The sequence below is a fragment of the Mytilus edulis genome, chromosome 11 (assembly GCF_963676685.1).
Source record: "Mytilus edulis chromosome 11, xbMytEdul2.2, whole genome shotgun sequence".
NCBI lineage: Eukaryota > Metazoa > Mollusca > Bivalvia > Mytilida > Mytilidae > Mytilus > Mytilus edulis.
Window position 1 is genome coordinate 49,931,646 of NC_092354.1, and position 23,769 is coordinate 49,955,414.

A 23,769-nucleotide genomic window follows, 5' to 3' on the forward strand; every position below is an offset into this window, starting at 1 on the left:
GAATGGGTACTTAATTCAATAGTACGCATTGTAAAGTGACAATTGAAGTGTCTATGCGTTAAAAGAATATGTTCCTTATTTAACAGTAGGCAAGTGAACACATACGTATATTACTAACCAGAACGTTTAGATTATTGTACAGTAAGAAGGTGAACATTAACAGTCTCGGTCCATTTTCAGAAGGTTTACTTTCTTAAACAGTTTCAAACAAGTGAACTCTACAGTGTACATACATTGCTACAAAGATTACTTTATTTTACAGTAAACAGGTGAATACTAAAGTTTCTATCCGGTACCAGAAAGTTTACTTTCCTGCTGTGTCATTTTGTAATTTGAATCCAGTGAGTTATTCAAAGATGAAACTAATGGCACATGACGGAGAAGTTTTGGCTAAACGTCTAGTTAGGATATATAACAAATCAGTTACAGAAGTCACCAAACAATTTGAGAAAGCATCGTCAAACAAGGGAAATCGTAGGAAGGTATTTATTGTGTTATTAAAATTTGCTGTTACAAAATATTAGAAATTATTATAAATTAAGGAATGTATCTCCCTCATGCAAAGCTCTGATTCCTTTCACGGATTTGGCTATACTTTTTTGGACGTTTTGGATTATAGCTGTTCATCTTTTATATAAGCTTTGGATTGCAAATATTTTGGCCACGAGCATTACTGAAGAGACATGTATTGTCGAAATGCGCATCTGGTGCAAGAAAATTGGTACCGTTAATTTTATTATTGTATATATTTTATTCTTTTTTTTCTATTCGTTGATACAAAATTGCATGTTAGTTTAGTTATGTGTGTATAAAATTGAGAAAGGAAATGGGGAATGTGTCAAAGCGACAACAACCCGACCATAGAGCGGACAACAGCCGAAGCCCACCAATGGGTCTTCAATGTAGCGAGAAACTCTCGCACCCTTAGGTTTAAGATATATAACAAATCAGTTACAGAAGTCACCAAACAATTTGAGAAAGCATCGTCAAACAAGGGAAATCGTAGGAAGGTTGTATATATTTTATTCTTTTTTTCTTTTCGTTGATACAATAAAATTGAGAAAGGAAATGGTGAATATGTCAAAGCGACAACCACCCGACCATAGAGCAAACAACAGCCGAAGGCAACCAATGGGTCTTCAATGTAGCGAGAATTCCCGCACCCGTAGGTGTCCTTCAGCTGGCCCCTAAAATATGCATAATAGTACAGTGATAATGGACGTCATACTAAACTCCGAATTATACACAAGAAACTAAAATTTAAAATCATACAAGACTAACAAAGGCCAGAGGCTCCTGACTTGGGACAGGCGCAAAATTGCGGCGGGGTTAAACATGTTTATGAGATCTCAACCCTCCCCCTATACCTCTAGCCAATGTAGAAAAGTAAAACAATAACAATACGCACATTAAAATTCAGTTCAAGAGAAGTCCGAGTCTGATGTCAAAAGATGTAACAAAAGAAAATAAATAAAATGACAATAATACATAAATAACAACAGACTACTAGCAGTTAACTGACATGCCAGCTCCAGACCTCAATTAAACTGATTGAAAGATTATGTCTTCATCATATGAATATCAGGTACAATCCCTCCCGTTAGGGGTTTAGTATCATACTATCATAAAATATATGAGAAGAACATAACCCGTGTCATGCCAACAACTGTTTTTTTTAGAAATAAATGGGTTTAGTTCCGATGCAAAGACCCTATCAGTGAATCAATGTTAAAGCCAAAATATGCAATCTTTAATGACCTGACAACAGTATCGTAACTATATCCCCTTTTAATAAGTCTATTTAAAGGTTTTGTTAGTTTCTGAGGAGAATACTGACATTTTTGTGCTTTATAAAGAATATTTCCATAAAATTTTGGATGTGAAATACCTGAACGTATAAGATGTCTGCATGTTGAGTTGTATTTACGAATTATTTCCTTATACCGGTGATAAAATTTAGTAAATGTTTTGACCAGTTTGTGATATCGAAAACCCTGGTGTAATAATTTTTCAGTAATACATAAATTTCTCTCGCTAAAATCTAATACATTGTTACATACACGACCGAATCGTACAAGTTGAGATATATAAACACCATAAGATGGTGACAAGGGAACGTCACCATCTAAAAATGGATAATTAACAATAGGAAATGAAAAATCATCTCTTTTATCATAAATTTTTGTATTAAGCTTCCCGTTTATGATATAGATATCAAGATCGAGGAAAGGGCAGTGGTCATTGTTATCATTAGCTTTATTTAAAGTAAGTTCTACAGGATAAATTTCTTTAGTATACATACTGAAGTCGTCATTATTTAGAGCCAATATATCATCCAAATATCTGAAAGTATTGTTAAATTTTTGTATCAAATGTTGTTTTGATGGGTCTTTGCTAATTTTAGTCATAAATTGTAACTCATAACAATACAAAAACAGGTCCGCAATAAGTGGTGCACAGTTAGTCCCCATTGGAATTCCAATAACTTGACGATATACGGAATCTCCAAAGCGAACAAAAATGTTATCAAGTAAAAATTCAAGTGCATGAATAGTATCAAAGCATGTCCAATTGACATAGTTCTTTTGTTTATTGCTACTAAAAAATGATCTAAAAGAGTTTGAACATATGTACTCGCATTCCGACTTGTTAAATGCCCAGTTAATTAGGGATGTGAATTTTTTCTTAATAAGAATATGAGGCAAAGTGGTATATAGGGTAGAAAAATCAAAACTTTGAACAGATTCAAAATCACCAATATATGCATGCAATTTATCAAGTACTTCCAACGAGTTTTTGACACTCCAAAAGTAATTAATTCCACTATTTTCAAAGGCCTTATTTGAACAATTTATTATCAGGTTTTTTATTGTACCAAGTTTACTAGTAAGTAAAACAGACAATTTAGTAGTTGAACAATGGCTGGAAGATGAAATAAATCTATATTTGTAAGGTTTTTTGTGCAGCTTCGGAATCCAGTACATAGTTGGGACTTTCATTGTGTTTGGTTCTGCTTGTAAAGAAGTAGCTAAAAGTTTATGTTTGTTACAGATGTCGTTTTCTGAAAATGAAGTCAGTTGGAATGTTGGTGAATTCGTGATTTCCTTTTGCAGAACCTCTATATAAAATTTACGTCAAACAATAATGATATTATTAGCAGCTTTATCAGCCGGGACAAAAACAAATTCCTTGGCTAGTTCTGTTAGTTTATTTTTGATACGCGAAATAGGGTTTTTATAGTTTTTGTTGTTGAGGGTAAAATGTTCTTTAAAATGTTGTATTCGAATATCAACTATCTTCATTACTGAATTAAAAAAAGAGTCCAAAGATTTTTTGTCAGCTTTTTCCCGTTTTACCCATTTCAAACAGTAGGCGCGGAGTGAGTCGTTGATGATATTACGACACTCATTCCAGTTAACAGTTGACGGGGGACGATATTTAGGTCCTTTACTGAGGAATGATTTTAACTCTCGGTCGCGAACGATGTTAAGGTCTCCTGTTATAACATGGGAAATTGGTCCATAGGTGTATTCTGAATTACTGCAATTACACGACATAGGTGTATTTTCAGTGACATTTACATCTTTACACAATTGGCTATAATTAAACACATATTTTCGGGTAGATTTCTTGTAAATATAACAAATGAGAGGGAGTTCAGTATTATCAAAATATCCAGGAATTTTGTCTTTAACGGAATGGTCGTTAAAAATACCGGCAATATTTACAAAATCAAAACCTTTATTGACATACTTTATTTTAATAAAATGTTTTTTATGATCTTCAGGGCGATCAATTTTTGGAAACAGTTTAGAATAACAATATGCCATTATAATTTGGACAATTTCATACTTAGGACTGTAATATGAAATTGTGTTGCAATCCTCTAAAATTTTATTTAATTTATTTATAGGTAAAGAACAAAGCTTGGTTAACAGATAATGTCTGCCGTTGTTTTTTGAAATGGAAATTAGGTCCGAAATATTTGTATGGTTGGTCCGAAATTTTCTTTGATTGCGATTTTTTCTGCGTCCATGAGAACGATTTTTACGAACAGTTTTAGAAACTATATCCAAAATGTTAACAGAATCGGTTCTTGATATATTGCCAATTCCCATGATATTATCATTAAGACCGAGAGGGTAGACTGTCTGTAATTTTTTAATCCAATTTAATTCATTTATTTTTCGTGATCGTACAAACTTGGAATGAGATTCACCAGGCTGCTTATTTACTACTTCTAAAGGTTGAACTGTTAAATATTTAATAGGATGACTGTGCTTCTTAAGATGTTGATAAATGATACTTTTGAATTTATTGGGTCTTTTAAAACGATACAGGTGTTCTTGCGTGCGTTTAGATAAATATCGCCCAGTTTCACCTACGTACTGAATACCGCATCCCGGTTTGTTTCATGTGAGTAAATAAATAATACTGTTTGTTTTTCAAGTAATATCAGTTTCAAAATTTAGAGAAAATGTGCGACCATTAAATGTGGACCTTACTGTATTGTTGGTGGAAAGACGGGGACACGTAAGTCATTTTTTGGCATGACACTTATCGATAGAAGGGTAACCACGATTTTTATTGTTAAAAACGTTAGCTATGGTCGTATTTTTAGATAAGCGATTCTGAAGATTGAGACGTGTAGATACCCTTTGAACGAGTTTAGTATTTAATATTTTTCCATTTCTAAGCTTCATATTTGTTTTTTGGTATGTAGATTTATTACAAAGGAGCAAAGACTGGCGTCCAGAATATGAACCATCACACAGTAGATTAAATTGTGTAAAAATGATAAAACTGTTCGGCTCAAGACGTCAAATGCTTATTGTCATAAGTTACCCGACAAATTTAACAAAAGATAGGGTATATCAAGGTAGCGACTGACGTCTGACTAAATAGATGAATGGGGCTGAATATTAAAGTACTACTTTTTGATAGATATTCCTAAAGTAATGAACATAGAGAAGTTCTCGCTCGGACACACACTCCATAATCTAGTATAATATAAGAGCATAAACCTTAAGCACGGGGAGGCACTCTACTGTCTCCACACGGCACTAAAGACAAACTCTGTAAAAAATAAAATTGAGAAAGGAAATGGTGAATATGTCAAAGCGACAACCACCCGACCATAGAGCAAACAACAGCTGAAGGCAACCAATGGGTCTTCAATGTAGCGAGAATTCCCGCACCCGTAGGTGTCCTTCAGCTGGCCCCTAAAATATGCATAATAGTACAGTGATAATGGACGTCATACTAAACTCCGAATTATACACAAGAAACTAAAATTTAAAATCATACAAGACTAACAAAGGCCAGAGGCTCCTGACTTGGGACAGGCGCAAAATTGCGGCGGGGTTAAACATGTTTATGAGATCTCAACCCTCCCCCTATACCTCTAGCCAATGTAGAAAAGTAAAAAAATAACAATACGCACATTAAAATTCAGTTCAAGAGAAGTCCGAGTCTGATGTCAAAAGATGTAACAAAAGAAAATAAATAAAATGACAATAATACATAAATAACAACAGACTACTAGCAGTTAACTGACATGCCAGCTCCAGACCTCAATTAAACTGATTGAAAGATTATGTCTTCATCATATGAATATCAGGTACAATCCCTCCCGTTAGGGGTTTAGTATCATACTATCATAAAATATATGAGAAGAACATAACCCGTGTCATGCCAACAACTGTTTTTTTTTAGAAATAAATGGGTTTAGTTCCGATGCAAAGACCCTATCAGTGAATCAATGTTAAAGCCAAAATATGCAATCTTTAATGACCTGACAACAGTATCGTAACTATATCCCCTTTTAATAAGTCTATTTAAAGGTTTTGTTAGTTTCTGAGGAGAATACTGACATTTTTGTGCTTTATAAAGAATATTTCCATAAAATTTTGGATGTGAAATACCTGAACGTATAAGATGTCTGCATGTTGAGTTATATTTACGAATTATTTCCTTATACCGGTGATAAAATTTAGTAAATGTTTTGACCAGTTTGTGATATCGAAAACCCTGGTGTAATAATTTTTCAGTAATACATAAATTTCTCTCGCTAAAATCTAATACATTGTTACATACACGAGCGAATCGTACAAGTTGAGATATATAAACACCATAAGATGGTGACAAGGGAACGTCACCATCTAAAAATGGATAATTAACAATAGGAAATGAAAAATCATCTCTTTTATCATAAATTTTTGTATTAAGCTTCCCGTTTATGATATAGATATCAAGATCGAGGAAAGGGCAGTGGTCATTGTTATCATTAGCTTTATTTAAAGTAAGTTCTACAGGATAAATTTCTTTAGTATACATACTGAAGTCGTCATTATTTAGAGCCAATATATCATCCAAATATCTAAAAGTATTGTTAAATTTTTGTATCAAATGTTGTTTTGATGGGTCTTTGCTAATTTTAGTCATAAATTGTAACTCATAACAATACAAAAACAGGTCCGCAATAAGTGGTGCACAGTTAGTCCCCATTGGAATTCCAATAACTTGACGATATACGGAATCTCCAAAGCGAACAAAAATGTTATCAAGTAAAAATTCAAGTGCATGAATAGTATCAAAGCATGTCCAATTGACATAGTTCTTTTGTTTATTGCTACTAAAAAATGATCTAAAAGAGTTTGAACATATGTACTCGCATTCCGACTTGTTAAATGCCCAGTTAATTAGGGATGTGAATTTTTTCTTAATAAGAATATGAGGCAAAGTGGTATATAGGGTAGAAAAATCAAAACTTTGAACAGATTCAAAATCACCAATATATGCATGCAATTTATCAAGTACTTCCAACGAGTTTTTGACACTCCAAAAGTAATTAATTCCACTATTTTCAAAGGCCTTATTTGAACAATTTATTATCAGGTTTTTTATTGTACCAAGTTTACTAGTAAGTAAAACAGACAATTTAGTAGTTGAACAATGGCTGGAAGATGAAATAAATCTATATTTGTAAGGTTTTTTGTGCAGCTTCGGAAGCCAGTACATAGTTGGGACTTTCATTGTGTTTGGTTCTGCTTGTAAAGAAGTAGCTAAAAGTTTATGTTTGTTACAGATGTCGTTTTCTGAAAATGAAGTCAGTTGGAATGTTGGTGAATTCGTGATTTCCTTTTGCAGAACCTCTATATAAAATTTACGTCAAACAATAATGATATTATTAGCAGCTTTATCAGCCGGGACAAAAACAAATTCCTTGGCTAGTTCTGTTAGTTTATTTTTGATACGCGAAATAGGGTTTTTATAGTTTTTGTTGTTGAGGGTAAAATGTTCTTTAAAATGTTGTATTCGAATATCAACTATCTTCATTACTGAATTAAAAAAAGAGTCCAAAGATTTTTTGTCAGCTTTTTCCCGTTTTACCCATTTCAAACAGTAGGCGCGGAGTGAGTCGTTGATGATATTACGACACTCATTCCAGTTAACAGTTGACGGGGGACGATATTTAGGTCCTTTACTGAGGAATGATTTTAACTCTCGGTCGCGAACGATGTTAAGGTCTCCTGTTATAACATGGGAAATTGGTCCATAGGTGTATTCTGAATTACTGCAATTACACGACATAGGTGTATTTTCAGTGACATTTACATCTTTACACAATTGGCTATAATTAAACACATATTTTCGGGTAGATTTCTTGTAAATATAACAAATGAGAGGGAGTTCAGTATTATCAAAATATCCAGGAATTTTGTCTTTAACGGAATGGTCGTTAAAAATACCGGCAATATTTACAAAATCCAAACCTTTATTGACATACTTTATTTTAATAAAATGTTTTTTATGATCTTCAGGGCGATCAATTTTTGGAAACAGTTTAGAATAACAATATGCCATTATAATTTGGACAATTTCATACTTAGGACTGTAATATGAAATTGTGTTGCAATCCTCTAAAATTTTATTTAATTTATTTATAGGTAAAGAACAAAGCTTGGTTAACAGATAATGTCTGCCGTTGTTTTTTGAAATGGAAATTAGGTCCGAAATATTTGTATGGTTGGTCCGAAATTTTCTTTGATTGCGATTTTTTCTGCGTCCATGAGAACGATTTTTACGAACAGTTTTAGAAACTATATCCAAAATGTTAACAGAATCGGTTCTTGATATATTGCCAATTCCCATGATATTATCATTAAGACCGAGAGGGTAGACTGTCTGTAATTTTTTAATCCAATTTAATTCATTTATTTTTCGTGATCGTACAAACTTGGAATGAGATTCACCAGGCTGCTTATTTACTACTTCTAAAGGTTGAACTGTTAAATATTTAATAGGATGACTGTGCTTCTTAAGATGTTGATAAATGATACTTTTGAATTTATTGGGTCTTTTAAAACGATACAGGTGTTCTTGCGTGCGTTTAGATAAATATCGCCCAGTTTCACCTACGTACTGAATACCGCATCCCGGTTTGTTTCATGTGAGTAAATAAATAATACTGTTTGTTTTTCAAGTAATATCAGTTTCAAAATTTAGAGAAAATGTGCGACCATTAAATGTGGACCTTACTGTATTGTTGGTGGAAAGACGGGGACACGTAAGTCATTTTTTGGCATGACACTTATCGATAGAAGGGTAACCACGATTTTTATTGTTAAAAACGTTAGCTATGGTCGTATTTTTAGATAAGCGATTCTGAAGATTGAGACGTGTAGATACCCTTTGAACGAGTTTAGTATTTAATATTTTTCCATTTCTAAGCTTCATATTTGTTTTTTGGTATGTAGATTTATTACAAAGGAGCAAAGACTGGCGTCCAGAATATGAACCATCACACAGTAGATTAAATTGTGTAAAAATGATAAAACTGTTCGGCTCAAGACGTCAAATGCTTATTGTCATAAGTTACCCGACAAATTTAACAAAAGATAGGGTATATCAAGGTAGCGACTGACGTCTGACTAAATAGATGAATGGGGCTGAATATTAAAATACTACTTTTTGATAGATATTCCTAAAGTAATGAACATAGAGAAGTTCTCGCTCGGACACACACTCCATAATCTAGTATAATATAAGAGCATAAACCTTAAGCACGGGGAGGCACTCTACTGTCTCCACACGGCACTAAAGACAAACTCTGTAAAAAATAAAATTGAGAAAGGAAATGGTGAATATGTCAAAGCGACAACCACCCGACCATAGAGCAAACAACAGCCGAAGGCAACCAATGGGTCTTCAATGTAGCGAGAATTCCCGCACCCGTAGGTGTCCTTCAGCTGGCCCCTAAAATATGCATAATAGTACAGTGATAATGGACGTCATACTAAACTCCGAATTATACACAAGAAACTAAAATTTAAAATCATACAAGACTAACAAAGGCCAGAGGCTCCTGACTTGGGACAGGCGCAAAATTGCGGCCGGGTTAAACATGTTTATGAGATCTCAACCCTCCCCCTATACCTCTAGCCAATGTAGAAAAGTAAAACAATAACAATACGCACATTAAAATTCAGTTCAAGAGAAGTCCGAGTCTGATGTCAAAAGATGTAACAAAAGAAAATAAATAAAATGACAATAATACATAAATAACAACAGACTACTAGCAGTTAACTGACATGCCAGCTCCAGACCTCAATTAAACTGATTGAAAGATTATGTCTTCATCATATGAATATCAGGTACAATCCCTCCCGTTAGGGGTTTAGTATCATACTATCATAAAATATATGAGAAGAACATAACCCGTGTCATGCCAACAACTGTTTTTTTTAGAAATAAATGGGTTTAGTTCCGATGCAAAGACCCTATCAGTGAATCAATGTTAAAGCCAAAATATGCAATCTTTAATGACCTGACAACAGTATCGTAACTATATCCCCTTTTAATAAGTCTATTTAAAGGTTTTGTTAGTTTCTGAGGAGAATACTGACATTTTTGTGCTTTATAAAGAATATTTCCATAAAATTTTGGATGTGAAATACCTGAACGTATAAGATGTCTGCATGTTGAGTTATATTTACGAATTATTTCCTTATACCGGTGATAAAATTTAGTAAATGTTTTGACCAGTTTGTGATATCGAAAACCCTGGTGTAATAATTTTTCAGTAATACATAAATTTCTCTCGCTAAAATCTAATACATTGTTACATACACGAGCGAATCGTACAAGTTGAGATATATAAACACCATAAGATGGTGACAAGGGAACGTCACCATCTAAAAATGGATAATTAACAATAGGAAATGAAAAATCATCTCTTTTATCATAAATTTTTGTATTAAGCTTCCCGTTTATGATATAGATATCAAGATCGAGGAAAGGGCAGTGGTCATTGTTATCATTAGCTTTATTTAAAGTAAGTTCTACAGGATAAATTTCTTTAGTATACATACTGAAGTCGTCATTATTTAGAGCCAATATATCATCCAAATATCTAAAAGTATTGTTAAATTTTTGTATCAAATGTTGTTTTGATGGGTCTTTGCTAATTTTAGTCATAAATTGTAACTCATAACAATACAAAAACAGGTCCGCAATAAGTGGTGCACAGTTAGTCCCCATTGGAATTCCAATAACTTGACGATATACGGAATCTCCAAAGCGAACAAAAATGTTATCAAGTAAAAATTCAAGTGCATAAATAGTATCAAAGCATGTCCAATTGACATAGTTCTTTTGTTTATTGCTACTAAAAAATGATCTAAAAGAGTTTGAACATATGTACTCGCATTCCGACTTGTTAAATGCCCAGTTAATTAGGGATGTGAATTTTTTCTTAATAAGAATATGAGGCAAAGTGGTATATAGGGTAGAAAAATCAAAACTTTGAACAGATTCAAAATCACCAATATATGCATGCAATTTATCAAGTACTTCCAACGAGTTTTTGACACTCCAAAAGTAATTAATTCCACTATTTTCAAAGGCCTTATTTGAACAATTTATTATCAGGTTTTTTATTGTACCAAGTTTACTAGTAAGTAAAACAGACAATTTAGTAGTTGAACAATGGCTGGAAGATGAAATAAATCTATATTTGTAAGGTTTTTTGTGCAGCTTCGGAAGCCAGTACATAGTTGGGACTTTCATTGTGTTTGGTTCTGCTTGTAAAGAAGTAGCTAAAAGTTTATGTTTGTTACAGATGTCGTTTTCTGAAAATGAAGTCAGTTGGAATGTTGGTGAATTCGTGATTTCCTTTTGCAGAACCTCTATATAAAATTTACGTCAAACAATAATGATATTATTAGCAGCTTTATCAGCCGGGACAAAAACAAATTCCTTGGCTAGTTCTGTTAGTTTATTTTTGATACGCGAAATAGGGTTTTTATAGTTTTTGTTGTTGAGGGTAAAATGTTCTTTAAAATGTTGTATTCGAATATCAACTATCTTCATTACTGAATTAAAAAAAGAGTCCAAAGATTTTTTGTCAGCTTTTTCCCGTTTTACCCATTTCAAACAGTAGGCGCGGAGTGAGTCGTTGATGATATTACGACACTCATTCCAGTTAACAGTTGACGGGGGACGATATTTAGGTCCTTTACTGAGGAATGATTTTAACTCTCGGTCGCGAACGATGTTAAGGTCTCCTGTTATAACATGGGAAATTGGTCCATAGGTGTATTCTGAATTACTGCAATTACACGACATAGGTGTATTTTCAGTGACATTTACATCTTTACACAATTGGCTATAATTAAACACATATTTTCGGGTAGATTTCTTGTAAATATAACAAATGAGAGGGAGTTCAGTATTATCAAAATATCCAGGAATTTTGTCTTTAACGGAATGGTCGTTAAAAATACCGGCAATATTTACAAAATCAAAACCTTTATTGACATACTTTATTTTAATAAAATGTTTTTTATGATCTTCAGGGCGATCAATTTTTGGAAACAGTTTAGAATAACAATATGCCATTATAATTTGGACAATTTCATACTTAGGACTGTAATATGAAATTGTGTTGCAATCCTCTAAAATTTTATTTAATTTATTTATAGGTAAAGAACAAAGCTTGGTTAACAGATAATGTCTGCCGTTGTTTTTTGAAATGGAAATTAGGTCCGAAATATTTGTATGGTTGGTCCGAAATTTTCTTTGATTGCGATTTTTTCTGCGTCCATGAGAACGATTTTTACGAACAGTTTTAGAAACTATATCCAAAATGTTAACAGAATCGGTTCTTGATATATTGCCAATTCCCATGATATTATCATTAAGACCGAGAGGGTAGACTGTCTGTAATTTTTTAATCCAATTTAATTCATTTGTTTTTCGTGATCGTACAAACTTGGAATGAGATTCACCAGGCTGCTTATTTACTACTTCTAAAGGTTGAACTGTTAAATATTTAATAGGATGACTGTGCTTCTTAAGATGTTGATAAATGATACTTTTGAATTTATTGGGTCTTTTAAAACGATACAGGTGTTCTTGCGTGCGTTTAGATAAATATCGCCCAGTTTCACCTACGTACTGAATACCGCATCCCGGTTTGTTTCATGTGAGTAAATAAATAATACTGTTTGTTTTTCAAGTAATATCAGTTTCAAAATTTAGAGAAAATGTGCGACCATTAAATGTGGACCTTACTGTATTGTTGGTGGAAAGACGGGGACACGTAAGTCATTTTTTGGCATGACACTTATCGATAGAAGGGTAACCACGATTTTTATTGTTAAAAACGTTAGCTATGGTCGTATTTTTAGATAAGCGATTCTGAAGATTGAGACGTGTAGATACCCTTTGAACGAGTTTAGTATTTAATATTTTTCCATTTCTAAGCTTCATATTTGTTTTTTGGTATGTAGATTTATTACAAAGGAGCAAAGACTGGCGTCCAGAATATGAACCATCACACAGTAGATTAAATTGTGTAAAAATGATAAAACTGTTCGGCTCAAGACGTCAAATGCTTATTGTCATAAGTTACCCGACAAATTTAACAAAAGATAGGGTATATCAAGGTAGCGACTGACGTCTGACTAAATAGATGAATGGGGCTGAATATTAAAATACTACTTTTTGATAGATATTCCTAAAGTAATGAACATAGAGAAGTTCTCGCTCGGACACACACTCCATAATCTAGTATAATATAAGAGCATAAACCTTAAGCACGGGGAGGCACTCTACTGTCTCCACACGGCACTAAAGACAAACTCTGTAAAAAATAAAATTGAGAAAGGAAATGGTGAATATGTCAAAGCGACAACCACCCGACCATAGAGCAAACAACAGCCGAAGGCAACCAATGGGTCTTCAATGTAGCGAGAATTCCCGCACCCGTAGGTGTCCTTCAGCTGGCCCCTAAAATATGCATAATAGTACAGTGATAATGGACGTCATACTAAACTCCGAATTATACACAAGAAACTAAAATTTAAAATCATACAAGACTAACAAAGGCCAGAGGCTCCTGACTTGGGACAGGCGCAAAATTGCGGCGGGGTTAAACATGTTTATGAGATCTCAACCCTCCCCCTATACCTCTAGCCAATGTAGAAAAGTAAAACAATAACAATACGCACATTAAAATTCAGTTCAAGAGAAGTCCGAGTCTGATGTCAAAAGATGTAACAAAAGAAAATAAATAAAATGACAATAATACATAAATAACAACAGACTACTAGCAGTTAACTGACATGCCAGCTCCAGACCTCAATTAAACTGATTGAAAGATTATGTCTTCATCATATGAATATCAGGTACAATCCCTCCCGTTAGGGGTTTAGTATCATACTATCATAAAATATATGAGAAGAACATAACCCGTGTCATGCCAACAACTGTTTTTTTTTAAAACTGCATGTTAGTTATGTATGTATAAATTGAGAAAGGAAATTGGATATGTGTCAAAGCGACAACAACCCGATCATGGAGCAGACAACAGCCGAAGCCCACCAATGGGTCTTCAATGTAGCGAGAAACTCTTGCACCCTTAGGTGTCCTTCAGCTGGCCCCTTAAAAATATGTTTAGTAGTACAGTGATAATGTACGTCATACTAAACTCCGAATTATACACAAGAAACTAGAATTAAAAATAAAATAAAAAATCATACAAGACTAACAAAAGAGGGACGAAAGATACCAAAGGGACAGTCAAACTCATAAATCTAAAACAAACTGACAACGCCATGGCTAAAAATGAAAAAAGACCAACAGAAAAACAATAGTACACATGACACAACATAGAAAACTAAAGAATAAACAACACGAACCCCACCAAAAACTAGGGGTGATCTCAGGTGCTCCAGAAGGGTAAGCAGATCCTGCTCCACATGTGGCACCCGTCGTGTTGCTTATGTGATTACAAATCCGGTAAATAGTCTAATTCGGTAGGTCCCATTCATGAAAAGGAAGGGGATTGTAGTTACGACGTAAGGAACATATCCGATATCATTTGTGAAACGGTTATTCCATAACGGTCAACCACGTCGTGATGGCGTCCGTAAAATTTGCGAAGGGATGATTTCAACTTCACCATTTGGAACTCTTGGTTTAATAGCTTCCTTGTGAGCAATAACCCTCTATCAAGAAAATCATGATAGGACATGCAAGCACGGGAATATCGGGGATCAATTGGGAGATACTTGGAAGACCCAGCAATATACCGTTGTTTGTAAGGACACTTATGTGGTTAAGGTATCCAATACAGTGATGGAATATCCACTTCTTCATCTTTGGTTGAAATACCAAAGGAACAAAGAACAGACCTATGATTATCCAGGATTTCCTCTTTGGTAAGTGTCGTGAGGGTGTATGTTGAGTTTCCAAGTGAATTGTCTATACCTAATTCGTTTATCAAGCAAATAATGTAATGACTTTTACAGACAAAAACGATGTTATTTGGGGCTTTGTCTGCGGGGACAACAACATATTTATCATGGAGGTCGGATAAGTGTTTAGCAACATTTGGGTCTTTAAAGATTGACGTAGCATGGGCATTGATGGACCCATTCAGTTTCTTGATTCTGATTTGTATTAACGACCTCACTGCCTTAATCAATTCGGATAGAGTGTCTACATCTTCCTTTTCACGTTTAGCCCATTGCCTGGCATAATCCGCGACTGAGTCCATCAACATTTTAAAGTTGTATTTCCAATTGATGGATTTAGGCTCACGATATTTCGGACCTTTCGATAACACATTTCGTAGAGAAGTGTTATTAACAATGTTAAGATCACCAGTAATAACGTGGCCAGCAGGATTATATATGAATTAGGAACTAGCACAAGTGCAATCAGGAGGTTTAGACTTGAAGTCGTCAATATCGAGATTCTGCAAAACGCGTTTGTAATTGAAAATTTTAGTTGCAATAGGTTTGGTATAGGTATAAGAAATTATTGGTACAGACTGGTCTTTGAAATAAGGAGGTATTTTCGATTGAACTAATTTATGATGAAGGATATTACCTAGGTTGACGCCATCGAGACCTTTGGTGGCAAAGGAAAGATTTAGAAAAGATCTTTTCTCTTTTTCATCTTTTCCAATGCGAACTGGCTTAAAAAGTCTGTGACTTGCAATATCCGAAATTATAGCTTGAAGTTTGTATTGGTTTGAATGAGGGTTTTTAACAGTGGATTCCAAACATAAATTGAACAGAGAATAAAGTTTTGAAAGGGGTAATGAATAAAGTGCGAATGTGATGAATACCTAACGGCTTTTGTATGAATGACAGCAAGTCATTAATAGAGACATCATGCAGAGAAGGTGATGTATAATGACGATGACCATGACTGCGTCTACCTCGAGGAGTCGAGTTGAAAATATTCATCACATTCACCGAGTTACAAAGGTCAGAGGCTCTTGACTTGGGACAGGCGCAAAATTGCGGCGGGGTTAAACATGTTTATGAGATCTAAACTCTCCCCCTATACCTCTAGCCAATGTAGAAAAGTAAACGCATAACAATACGCACATTAAAATTCAGTTCAAGAGAAGCCCGAGTCCGATGTCAGAAGATGTAACAAAAGAAAATAAATAACAACAGACTACTAGAAGTTAACTGACAAGACAGCTCCAGACCTCAAATAAACTGATTGAAAGATTATGTCTACATCATATGAATAGCAGGTACAATCCCTCCCGTTAGGGGTTTAGTATTATACTATCATAAAATATATGAGAAGAATATAACCTGTGCCATGCCAACAACTGTTTTTCAAATAAATGTGTTTAGTTCTGCATGTATTTAAATTTAAATTTAAACTAGATACTACCGTACCTTAAGAAAGAATTTTGCATATTTTCTTATTATGATCAGGTAATAATACCTCGTTTGGAATCGTTCGATACCTTTTATAGCTGACTATATGGTATTGGACTTGATCATTGGTGAAGGTTATGCCATTTTTTAAATGTGAAAATGAAGCATGCATACATGGTTAGATACATTTTCAATCATTCGGAGACATACGAATGAGAGTACCCCATTGTATACCGCAATTGCTTTTGTAGACTTTGAAAATCAAGTGTTATCTTGCGAATTTTGAATGTAAATCTGAATAAAGCACACGCACGGAAATGTGCGAAATTAACATGACTAATGACGTTAACATCTACAAACGCTACCCCAATTAGACTCGCTAAATAAAGGAACAATAAAGACAACACTTGTGCACCTTCAAATCTTATAAATTAAGTCAGAATAAGTAAATGCAATTCTAAAAGTAGCGTTACTGAGTGTAATAATCGTTCCATGCTATTCATTTGCAAATCCAGATTCATTCATAGTGTCATAATCAGGAATATGATACGATCTGTCAAATTGTCGATAGGACAACTATTCTGGTATCGAAATATTGAAGACTATAGAAACATATCACTTATGAGTTGAGTTAAGGCAATATCGTAGGCTCAAACCAATTCGAGATGGTGGCCATATGTTTTGTCGATTTCAGTTGTTCTTTCTCGTAACTCTGTTCTATCAGATTTGTTTACTTGAAACATACAGATGCTAAATGTTAAAGTAGCATGCTATTTTTACCTAGTATTACGGTGCATATTTCGGACAGGACTATAATAACTTGTAAATGAATATTTTTATTTCTAGAGGGCCATGCCAGGAGCTACCACAAACAGCCATGGTAAATATTAATTTGTAACAAATATATTAAAATCAGTAAAACAAATATAATGAGTTAAGATGTGATGGAAAACAAAAAAGTCAAATCATAACAATAAATATATCAAATGACAAATTAAATATCTATATTGTAGACTTATATCATTTAGAATAGAAAAAAATATCGGGAATTCTGTACAGTCACACTAATTTTTATATAACCATCATTGTCCGACTAGACTTTGCTTCATATTTATAACACACTCCTTTTTACCATTCAGCTACAAGTTTTTTGTTTAAATATCACTATACATTGCTTTAAAATTTTTGTAAAATCTAAGAAATACAATCAAGTTTAGTCTTTTCGCTTAACAATAAACATGTTCACAGCACTTATTGTATTTACTATACATTTCAATACATCTCAATGCTAACACCGTAATCATGATGCTGCTGAATGTGAAAAAAGAGTGTGTTTGACAATTCGGGTTTGGTAAATATGAAGCAAAGTCTAGTCGGACAACGATGGTTGTCTGACACATGCAGGTTTAAGGTGGTACCTAACACTACAGGGAGATAACTCTGTAAAGTCAGCCAAACGTTTTAATTACGTTGTGTTGTTAAGGGAATATTAATTATCAATGATCTAAATAAGTGTTTGTCAAACTGCTATATAACCAGTGTATTTTTTCTGACAAAACGGTTGGTTCAAAATTTTTGAATTTTTTATATTTTTGTTAAAGGGTTAAAGTAAATACTTTGTCAAAGTTTAATTAAAATTAAACGAGCCAAATTAATTTTAGTTAAAGTGTTGGGTACCACCTTACGAACCATTTACAACTACTTACAATTTAATTCAACTCTACAGAATATAATGAGTTACTAATATGCATTGAATATTTGACTCTAGATGCTAAACACACATTCATCGTCATTTGACATCGATTCTTACATTAAACGCGATGTAAAAGATTATGATGATACATTGTGCATCCAAAAAATAGCAAGATCTTTTCATTCGTTGGATTCGCTCTATGTTGATAATTGACACATTCTGAAAGCGTAAAAAAATACTCTTTAAATATCGTTTTTAAACATACATAATTATGTTGGGTGTTGCAAAGATAACTTTTTTTTGTCTATATCTGCATATCCATCTTTGAACGTTGCATCATAAATACGCCTTTAATTCCTATAGACTTACTTTGCATAAACATAACTACCTTGTTAATATCTTGTTTATTTGCACCATTTGAAAAGTCTACGGACATCAAGAAAATTTCACAACGGAAATCCTTTATCAAATATCACAATCAAAAGATCAAACGTACCAAAACCACTGCAAAACACCTATACTATTCCTAACTTGTTACATCAATGTCCTTGTATTAAAAATTGTGACTGCCTCTCATTATAATTGTTGTTAACGTAAACCATACCAAAATTCTTTAGTTTTCATGTTGTGTCATATGTACTATTGTGTGTCTATTTGTATTTTTCATTTTTAGCCATTGCTTTGTCAGTTTATTTTCAATTTATGATTTTGACTGTCCCTCTTATCTGGTTTCTTTCGTATGTCTTTTAAGTCTTTTGTAACATGGTCCCCACAACTCAATTATATTTAAACATACTTTTTTCAGCTCCTCTGAATTCTACAATGCAAAAGTCAAATTACAAAGTACTATATGGAGGAACTGTTACTCTTAAATGTGAAATAGAAGGTATCCCGGTACCTTTTAAAATCCAGTGGTTCAAACAAGAAGGACACAGTCCCATTAATGTAACCAGTGAAAACACATACAAGTATAACCACAATTATAATAATGGGTCTGAAATCAGTACTGCCTCACTTACAATCTTGAATACAGACCACAACGATGCAGGTGTCTACATTTGTACTGCAAGAAATATAAATGGCAATGCTATAAGCCATACCATTTTATTAGAGATTGCTGGTTGTAAGTAAAGTGTTTTAATCTGTTTTAAGGATGTACTTAAGTGAGGTATTGGAATTCGTGTCAAATGTTGAGACTCCTCGGTGTTTTTCCATACAATACAAGGTAAAATATTTTTCCCCATAACACCCATTTATTTGTTCATATAAGACTTAATAGCTCATGAAAGGTCATTTTCCAAAATTTAAGAAGTTTCTTGATTTTCTTTCTTTTGTTTAGAAACCCAAACAATACTAATGCAAATGCAAGGTAAAAGTCCGAGTCAGCCTTTTCCCGTCATATTTTAAATCTCAAATATCTCGAAAAGGAGGTCCATGATCTATCATTATTTTTAGATTATTTTTATCCTTAATTGATGCTCTACCAGCTTATAGTATCAATTTTAAATTCTTGATTTTTTAATTTTCACCTAACATCACCTAAGTACATCCTTAAAGTAAGACATGCTTACATGTGCTGTCGATTGCGTCATTTCACAGTATTGCCACTAGATCTCACAGAGATTGTAGACCTCGAGCTGAAGTGTGTAAGCATTTTCGTCCACCACAAAACACCTTGCAGTGAAAAAGAATTCAAAAGGCGTCCTTTTATTTGCTTGTTCGTGCGCTTGACTATTCGTCTTTTAGTAAGTCCACAAGGCGCTCATAATTTCCATTTTTTGTTCCAAAATATATTAAAAAGTAGAAGTCACCTGACTTTTTACACGGTACAGCTATTGGAAAAATGTCAGATCTTGTACTACAGATAATGCATTGTAAATCCAATGTTGTGTTATAAAAATAAAACTAAACCATATTTTGTAATTTGGTCATATATTTTATTCCTAACAAGTTCAGCTCAATTTATACCTAAATCTTTGTCTAAAACAACAGGTTTATATGGTTAAGATATTTTGGCGTATATGTTCTGTTTTTTAATCTAGTTTAACGTAGTAGAATAAATAATATGCATACCGTAATGATAATCATGTTCATTTAACACATACTTCGGAAAACAAACAAGTACAGAAAAAAGTCACACTGACACAAGCTTCGTGATATGCTTTACACTTTCATTGCAATGAAACTACTTTTACCTGCAGTGGCCTTAGACATCGATCCTATATTAAGTGCTAGTGAGGAATTCAGGCTTGCGATGAGCTATGTGGATTTTAAGGATGACTTTATCAATTATACTGAAAGAACTATCAGAGAGATGTCTGCTGACTTTTCAGATTTTTTGTTACACTGCAACTTCGAAGGGCGGCCATGTAGTGAAAGGTATTGTTATTTTATTAACAGTATTTTTATTTTCGCCTGTGTAAATGGACATACATCAAGTTCTATAAACTGAACTGAATCGAACCAAACGAACAAGTTACACTATGATATTGGATACAAATAAATGCACATGCACATGAAAATGCAATTCTATATGGGAACACACACATGTAACAACTCCATTCATCGTCCTAAATGTTGGTTGGTGAATATGTTGTCTCATTTTAACCAATACCATAGATTTGTTGACTCCAAGTAAAAATCTAACTTCAATTAGGTATTTAGAGATCTGAAAAAAAATTTCTTACGTTTCATCTTTGTCAATTATTAACTGAGATCATTGTCAGCCAAGCGTTGCATATTTTGTTTTTTTAACAATAAGATCAGAAAGGGTTAAGTTAAAAATGATTAGAGAAACCATTCACATTGTGATAACTCATCCTTGATTTTTATTTTACCTCAGCGTATTTGTTCCTTTTTTTGACAACTACTATGGACAGTGCTATAGATTCCCAACAAACAAAATCATCACACGGCGTGCAGGGCCTCTGTTTGGTGGGTATATTTAGTTTATCTGTCATTTTATATAATATTCGAGTATCTGAAACCAGTAACAAAAGACGTATACACAAAGACTTTCGTAATTAAGACGTATTTGTTCGATAACGAGAAATATATGGCTTAGGATTGAAATAAATATCGACAAAACAGGCAAAAATCTTTGCAAGAACTACACTGAAATATAATCCTTTGTGCATTAAGAATATTACATATTTTGTTTAAGTTTTTTTTTATTATTTAATTTAAACAACCCCAATTTGCTTCTAATCACAAACTTTTTTCTTTTTGTGAAAGACTTTAATAGCTCATATGAAGGGCATTTTTGTTATGTTTTCTTCAGATTTAAGACCAAATTTAGGTTAAAGTCAGAATCAGGTCTTTCCCGCCAATTTAAAAAAAAATCATAACCTATCAACATTTTCAGCTTATTTTTATCAACTAATGCTGTTCTTACTTAAAGTATCGTTTTTTATCTATACATTATTTTATTTTTTAATTTAACCGAACTACAGCCTTAAGGTAAGTACAACATGTGCATATTTATAATTGAGGAATTCCAATAATACTATTTCATAATACAAGTTACTAATACTACTTAATATATAACTATATTTTTTAATCTATTATAAAGCATTAAAGATGTTAATCAACGTGAACCAAAGCGATTATGTCCCATACATAGCATCCGAAGCTGGTATTAGACTGGTCATTCATGAACATGGTTCGCAGCCTTATTTAGAAAATAGTGGAATCTCTGTTGCAACTGGGTTTCGGACGGATATTTCATTAATTCAGGTAAGGTCTTTGAAATTGATAACATAAGGAAGTCCGTACTGGGCATTTACTGGATTGAAATATAAGTGGCATTTTCTTCTCCATTATTTAAGACCGTACGTTTACTAAAAGTTGCTTATTTCTATTCCTCTTGGTCTCTTGTGGAGAATGTCACACATGCTGACATGAATTGTCATTGATATGGTTATATTTATAAATTAACTGTTTACAAATATTTGAATTTTTTGAAATACTAAGGCTTTTCTACCTCAGGCATAGATTACCTTAGCTGTGTTTGGTCCTCAATGCTCTTCAACTTCGTACTTTACTTGGCCCTTTTTTTTTTTTTTTAACTTTTTTGGATTCGAGCGTCACTGATGAGTCTTTTGTAGACGAAACGCGCGTCTGGCGTATATACTAAATTTAGTCCTGGTATCTATGATGAGTTTATCTATGAGTTTATTCACATGTAGAGCGAGAACTGAATACCTCTGTCAGGATTTAACATAATGTTTTATTGAAGGGCTCGTGTTTCTAAGTGTTAAAATTTATATAGTGTTTTGTGCCCTATTTTTTGTCTTCCTGTCCTTTTAGGTGTTCATAATATTATGTAGTGTTTCGTATATTGTTGTGTGTCTATCGGTCTCTTTGTTGTTTTGTAAGTTGCTTGTATAAAATTTTCGCTTATAATAAATTATATATTAAAATAAACAAAACATAATTATAATGTAATGTTGGTAAACATTTTAATCCCGTATTACTATTAGGACAATTTATTTTTTATCGCTTACAAATTAACTATGCTTTTGATTGAAAAAAAAACACTATTCGGCAGATTGATTTTTCTTTTTTGTTAACTGGTATGTTGTATGTGATGCTGACAATATTTCTGTCGATATCTGGTTTAATTATGTATCAGTATATTATTGTCTAGTACATTACATGATCTGGGCTCGCTAAAGTTATAAACATGAATGACATGTTTGAGATTTACTTGAACGTTGCATAAATGTGAGCAGACGAACCAATTTTTACATTTTGATATGTATTGAAACTTTTCCTACATCTACCTTGTTGCATCTAACTTTTTTAATCACAAAAAAGTGTTGCAGAATCTAAATATTGATGATCTCAAAGCTAAACCACCTGATTGTGCCTGTTCTCATTCCCATTTCGTGTATATTACTACTGGTCATGTACTTCCTGGAGACCAAAATATAGTCAATAACTACAAGTTGAGACAACTTTTGTCCAAGGGTCCGAAATACAGAGAGCCAAGCCAATTTCAAACTACCAATGGATTCTGTTTAGGATTACGCAAAAGACTGGGCTAAAAGAGAAAAGGTTGAAGTTGACACTCTTTCGGAGTGGGTAAAATCAGTGAGGTCATTGATTCAGATAAGAGTTAGTAAGCTTAAAGGGTCGATGAGCGCCAAAGCTCCTTCCATCTTTAAAGACCCCCAGGTCATATAGGAGTTGTCTTGCCTCCATGACAAATATGTTGTCGTTCCAGCTGACAAAGCCCGTGAACGGTGCAAGTGATGCTTACCCTTCCGGAGCACCTGATTTCATTCCCGGTTTTTAGAGGAGTTCATGTTGTTTTTTATTTATTATTTATAACTGTTGATATAAATGTCCTTTGGTTTTGTGAGTTTTTGTTTACTCCTTGGTTTAGATTCTTATTGACTTACAATGTGTTCTCTAAAGATAAAAAAAGCTAAGTACATTACCGTGTGAAGTGATTCAAATCTATATACATATACCTATCATTGTGTTATTAGGTTAATGATGTTTGTTTTCCAGGGAGAAGCTTTCATCTTTCGTAATCCATAATTTTTCAAAATTGTCAACCGTAGGCGTTTCAATATAATTTGTATCTTATACTTTTACATACTAGTTTGTCACCTTTGAGGATATCTTCCTTTTGTGCAATTTATTTCTATGCATATGAATGAAGATTATGAACTCAGCAACAGCTAATTTCTATTTTTAAAATAATAAACTACTCAATATATTTCGAATAAAATAATGAGTGTAGCATTTGACACTACAATAACCTAGTTGATCTAATTTTAAACTACAAATAGGAAAGACGATTGCGACCGTATACGGTATTTAAGATTAGCGTTAAGTTGACAAAACAGTATAAATATACTTTGAGGCAATACA

General features: G+C 33.3%; 1 protein-coding gene across 1 annotated transcript; it reads left to right on the top strand.

Annotated features, from left to right (window-relative positions):
• Positions 1–936: 936 nt before the first annotated feature.
• Positions 937–20,338, top strand: LOC139494342 (palladin-like). The gene is made up of 4 exons (XM_071282509.1): positions 937–1,010; positions 17,040–17,073; positions 18,692–19,009; positions 20,088–20,338. Exons 2-4 carry the CDS (start codon positions 17,046–17,048, stop codon positions 20,336–20,338), a joined length of 597 nt encoding a protein of 198 aa, XP_071138610.1. The 5' UTR covers positions 937–1,010; positions 17,040–17,045.
• The last annotated feature ends 3,431 nt before the right edge of the window (positions 20,339–23,769 follow it).

What these genes read in the sequence shown, in the direction of transcription:
- LOC139494342 (XM_071282509.1), top strand. Translation starts at nt 17,046, where the DNA reads ATGCCAGGAGCTACCACAAACAGCCATG. An exon ending in AGCTACCACAAACAGCCATG is followed by an intron (nt 17,074 to 18,691) that starts GTAAATATTAAT and finishes TACTTTTTTCAG; the next exon opens with CTCCTCTGAATTCTACAATG. An exon ending in TTTATTAGAGATTGCTGGTT is followed by an intron (nt 19,010 to 20,087) that starts GTAAGTAAAGTG and finishes TTTTACCTGCAG; the next exon opens with TGGCCTTAGACATCGATCCT.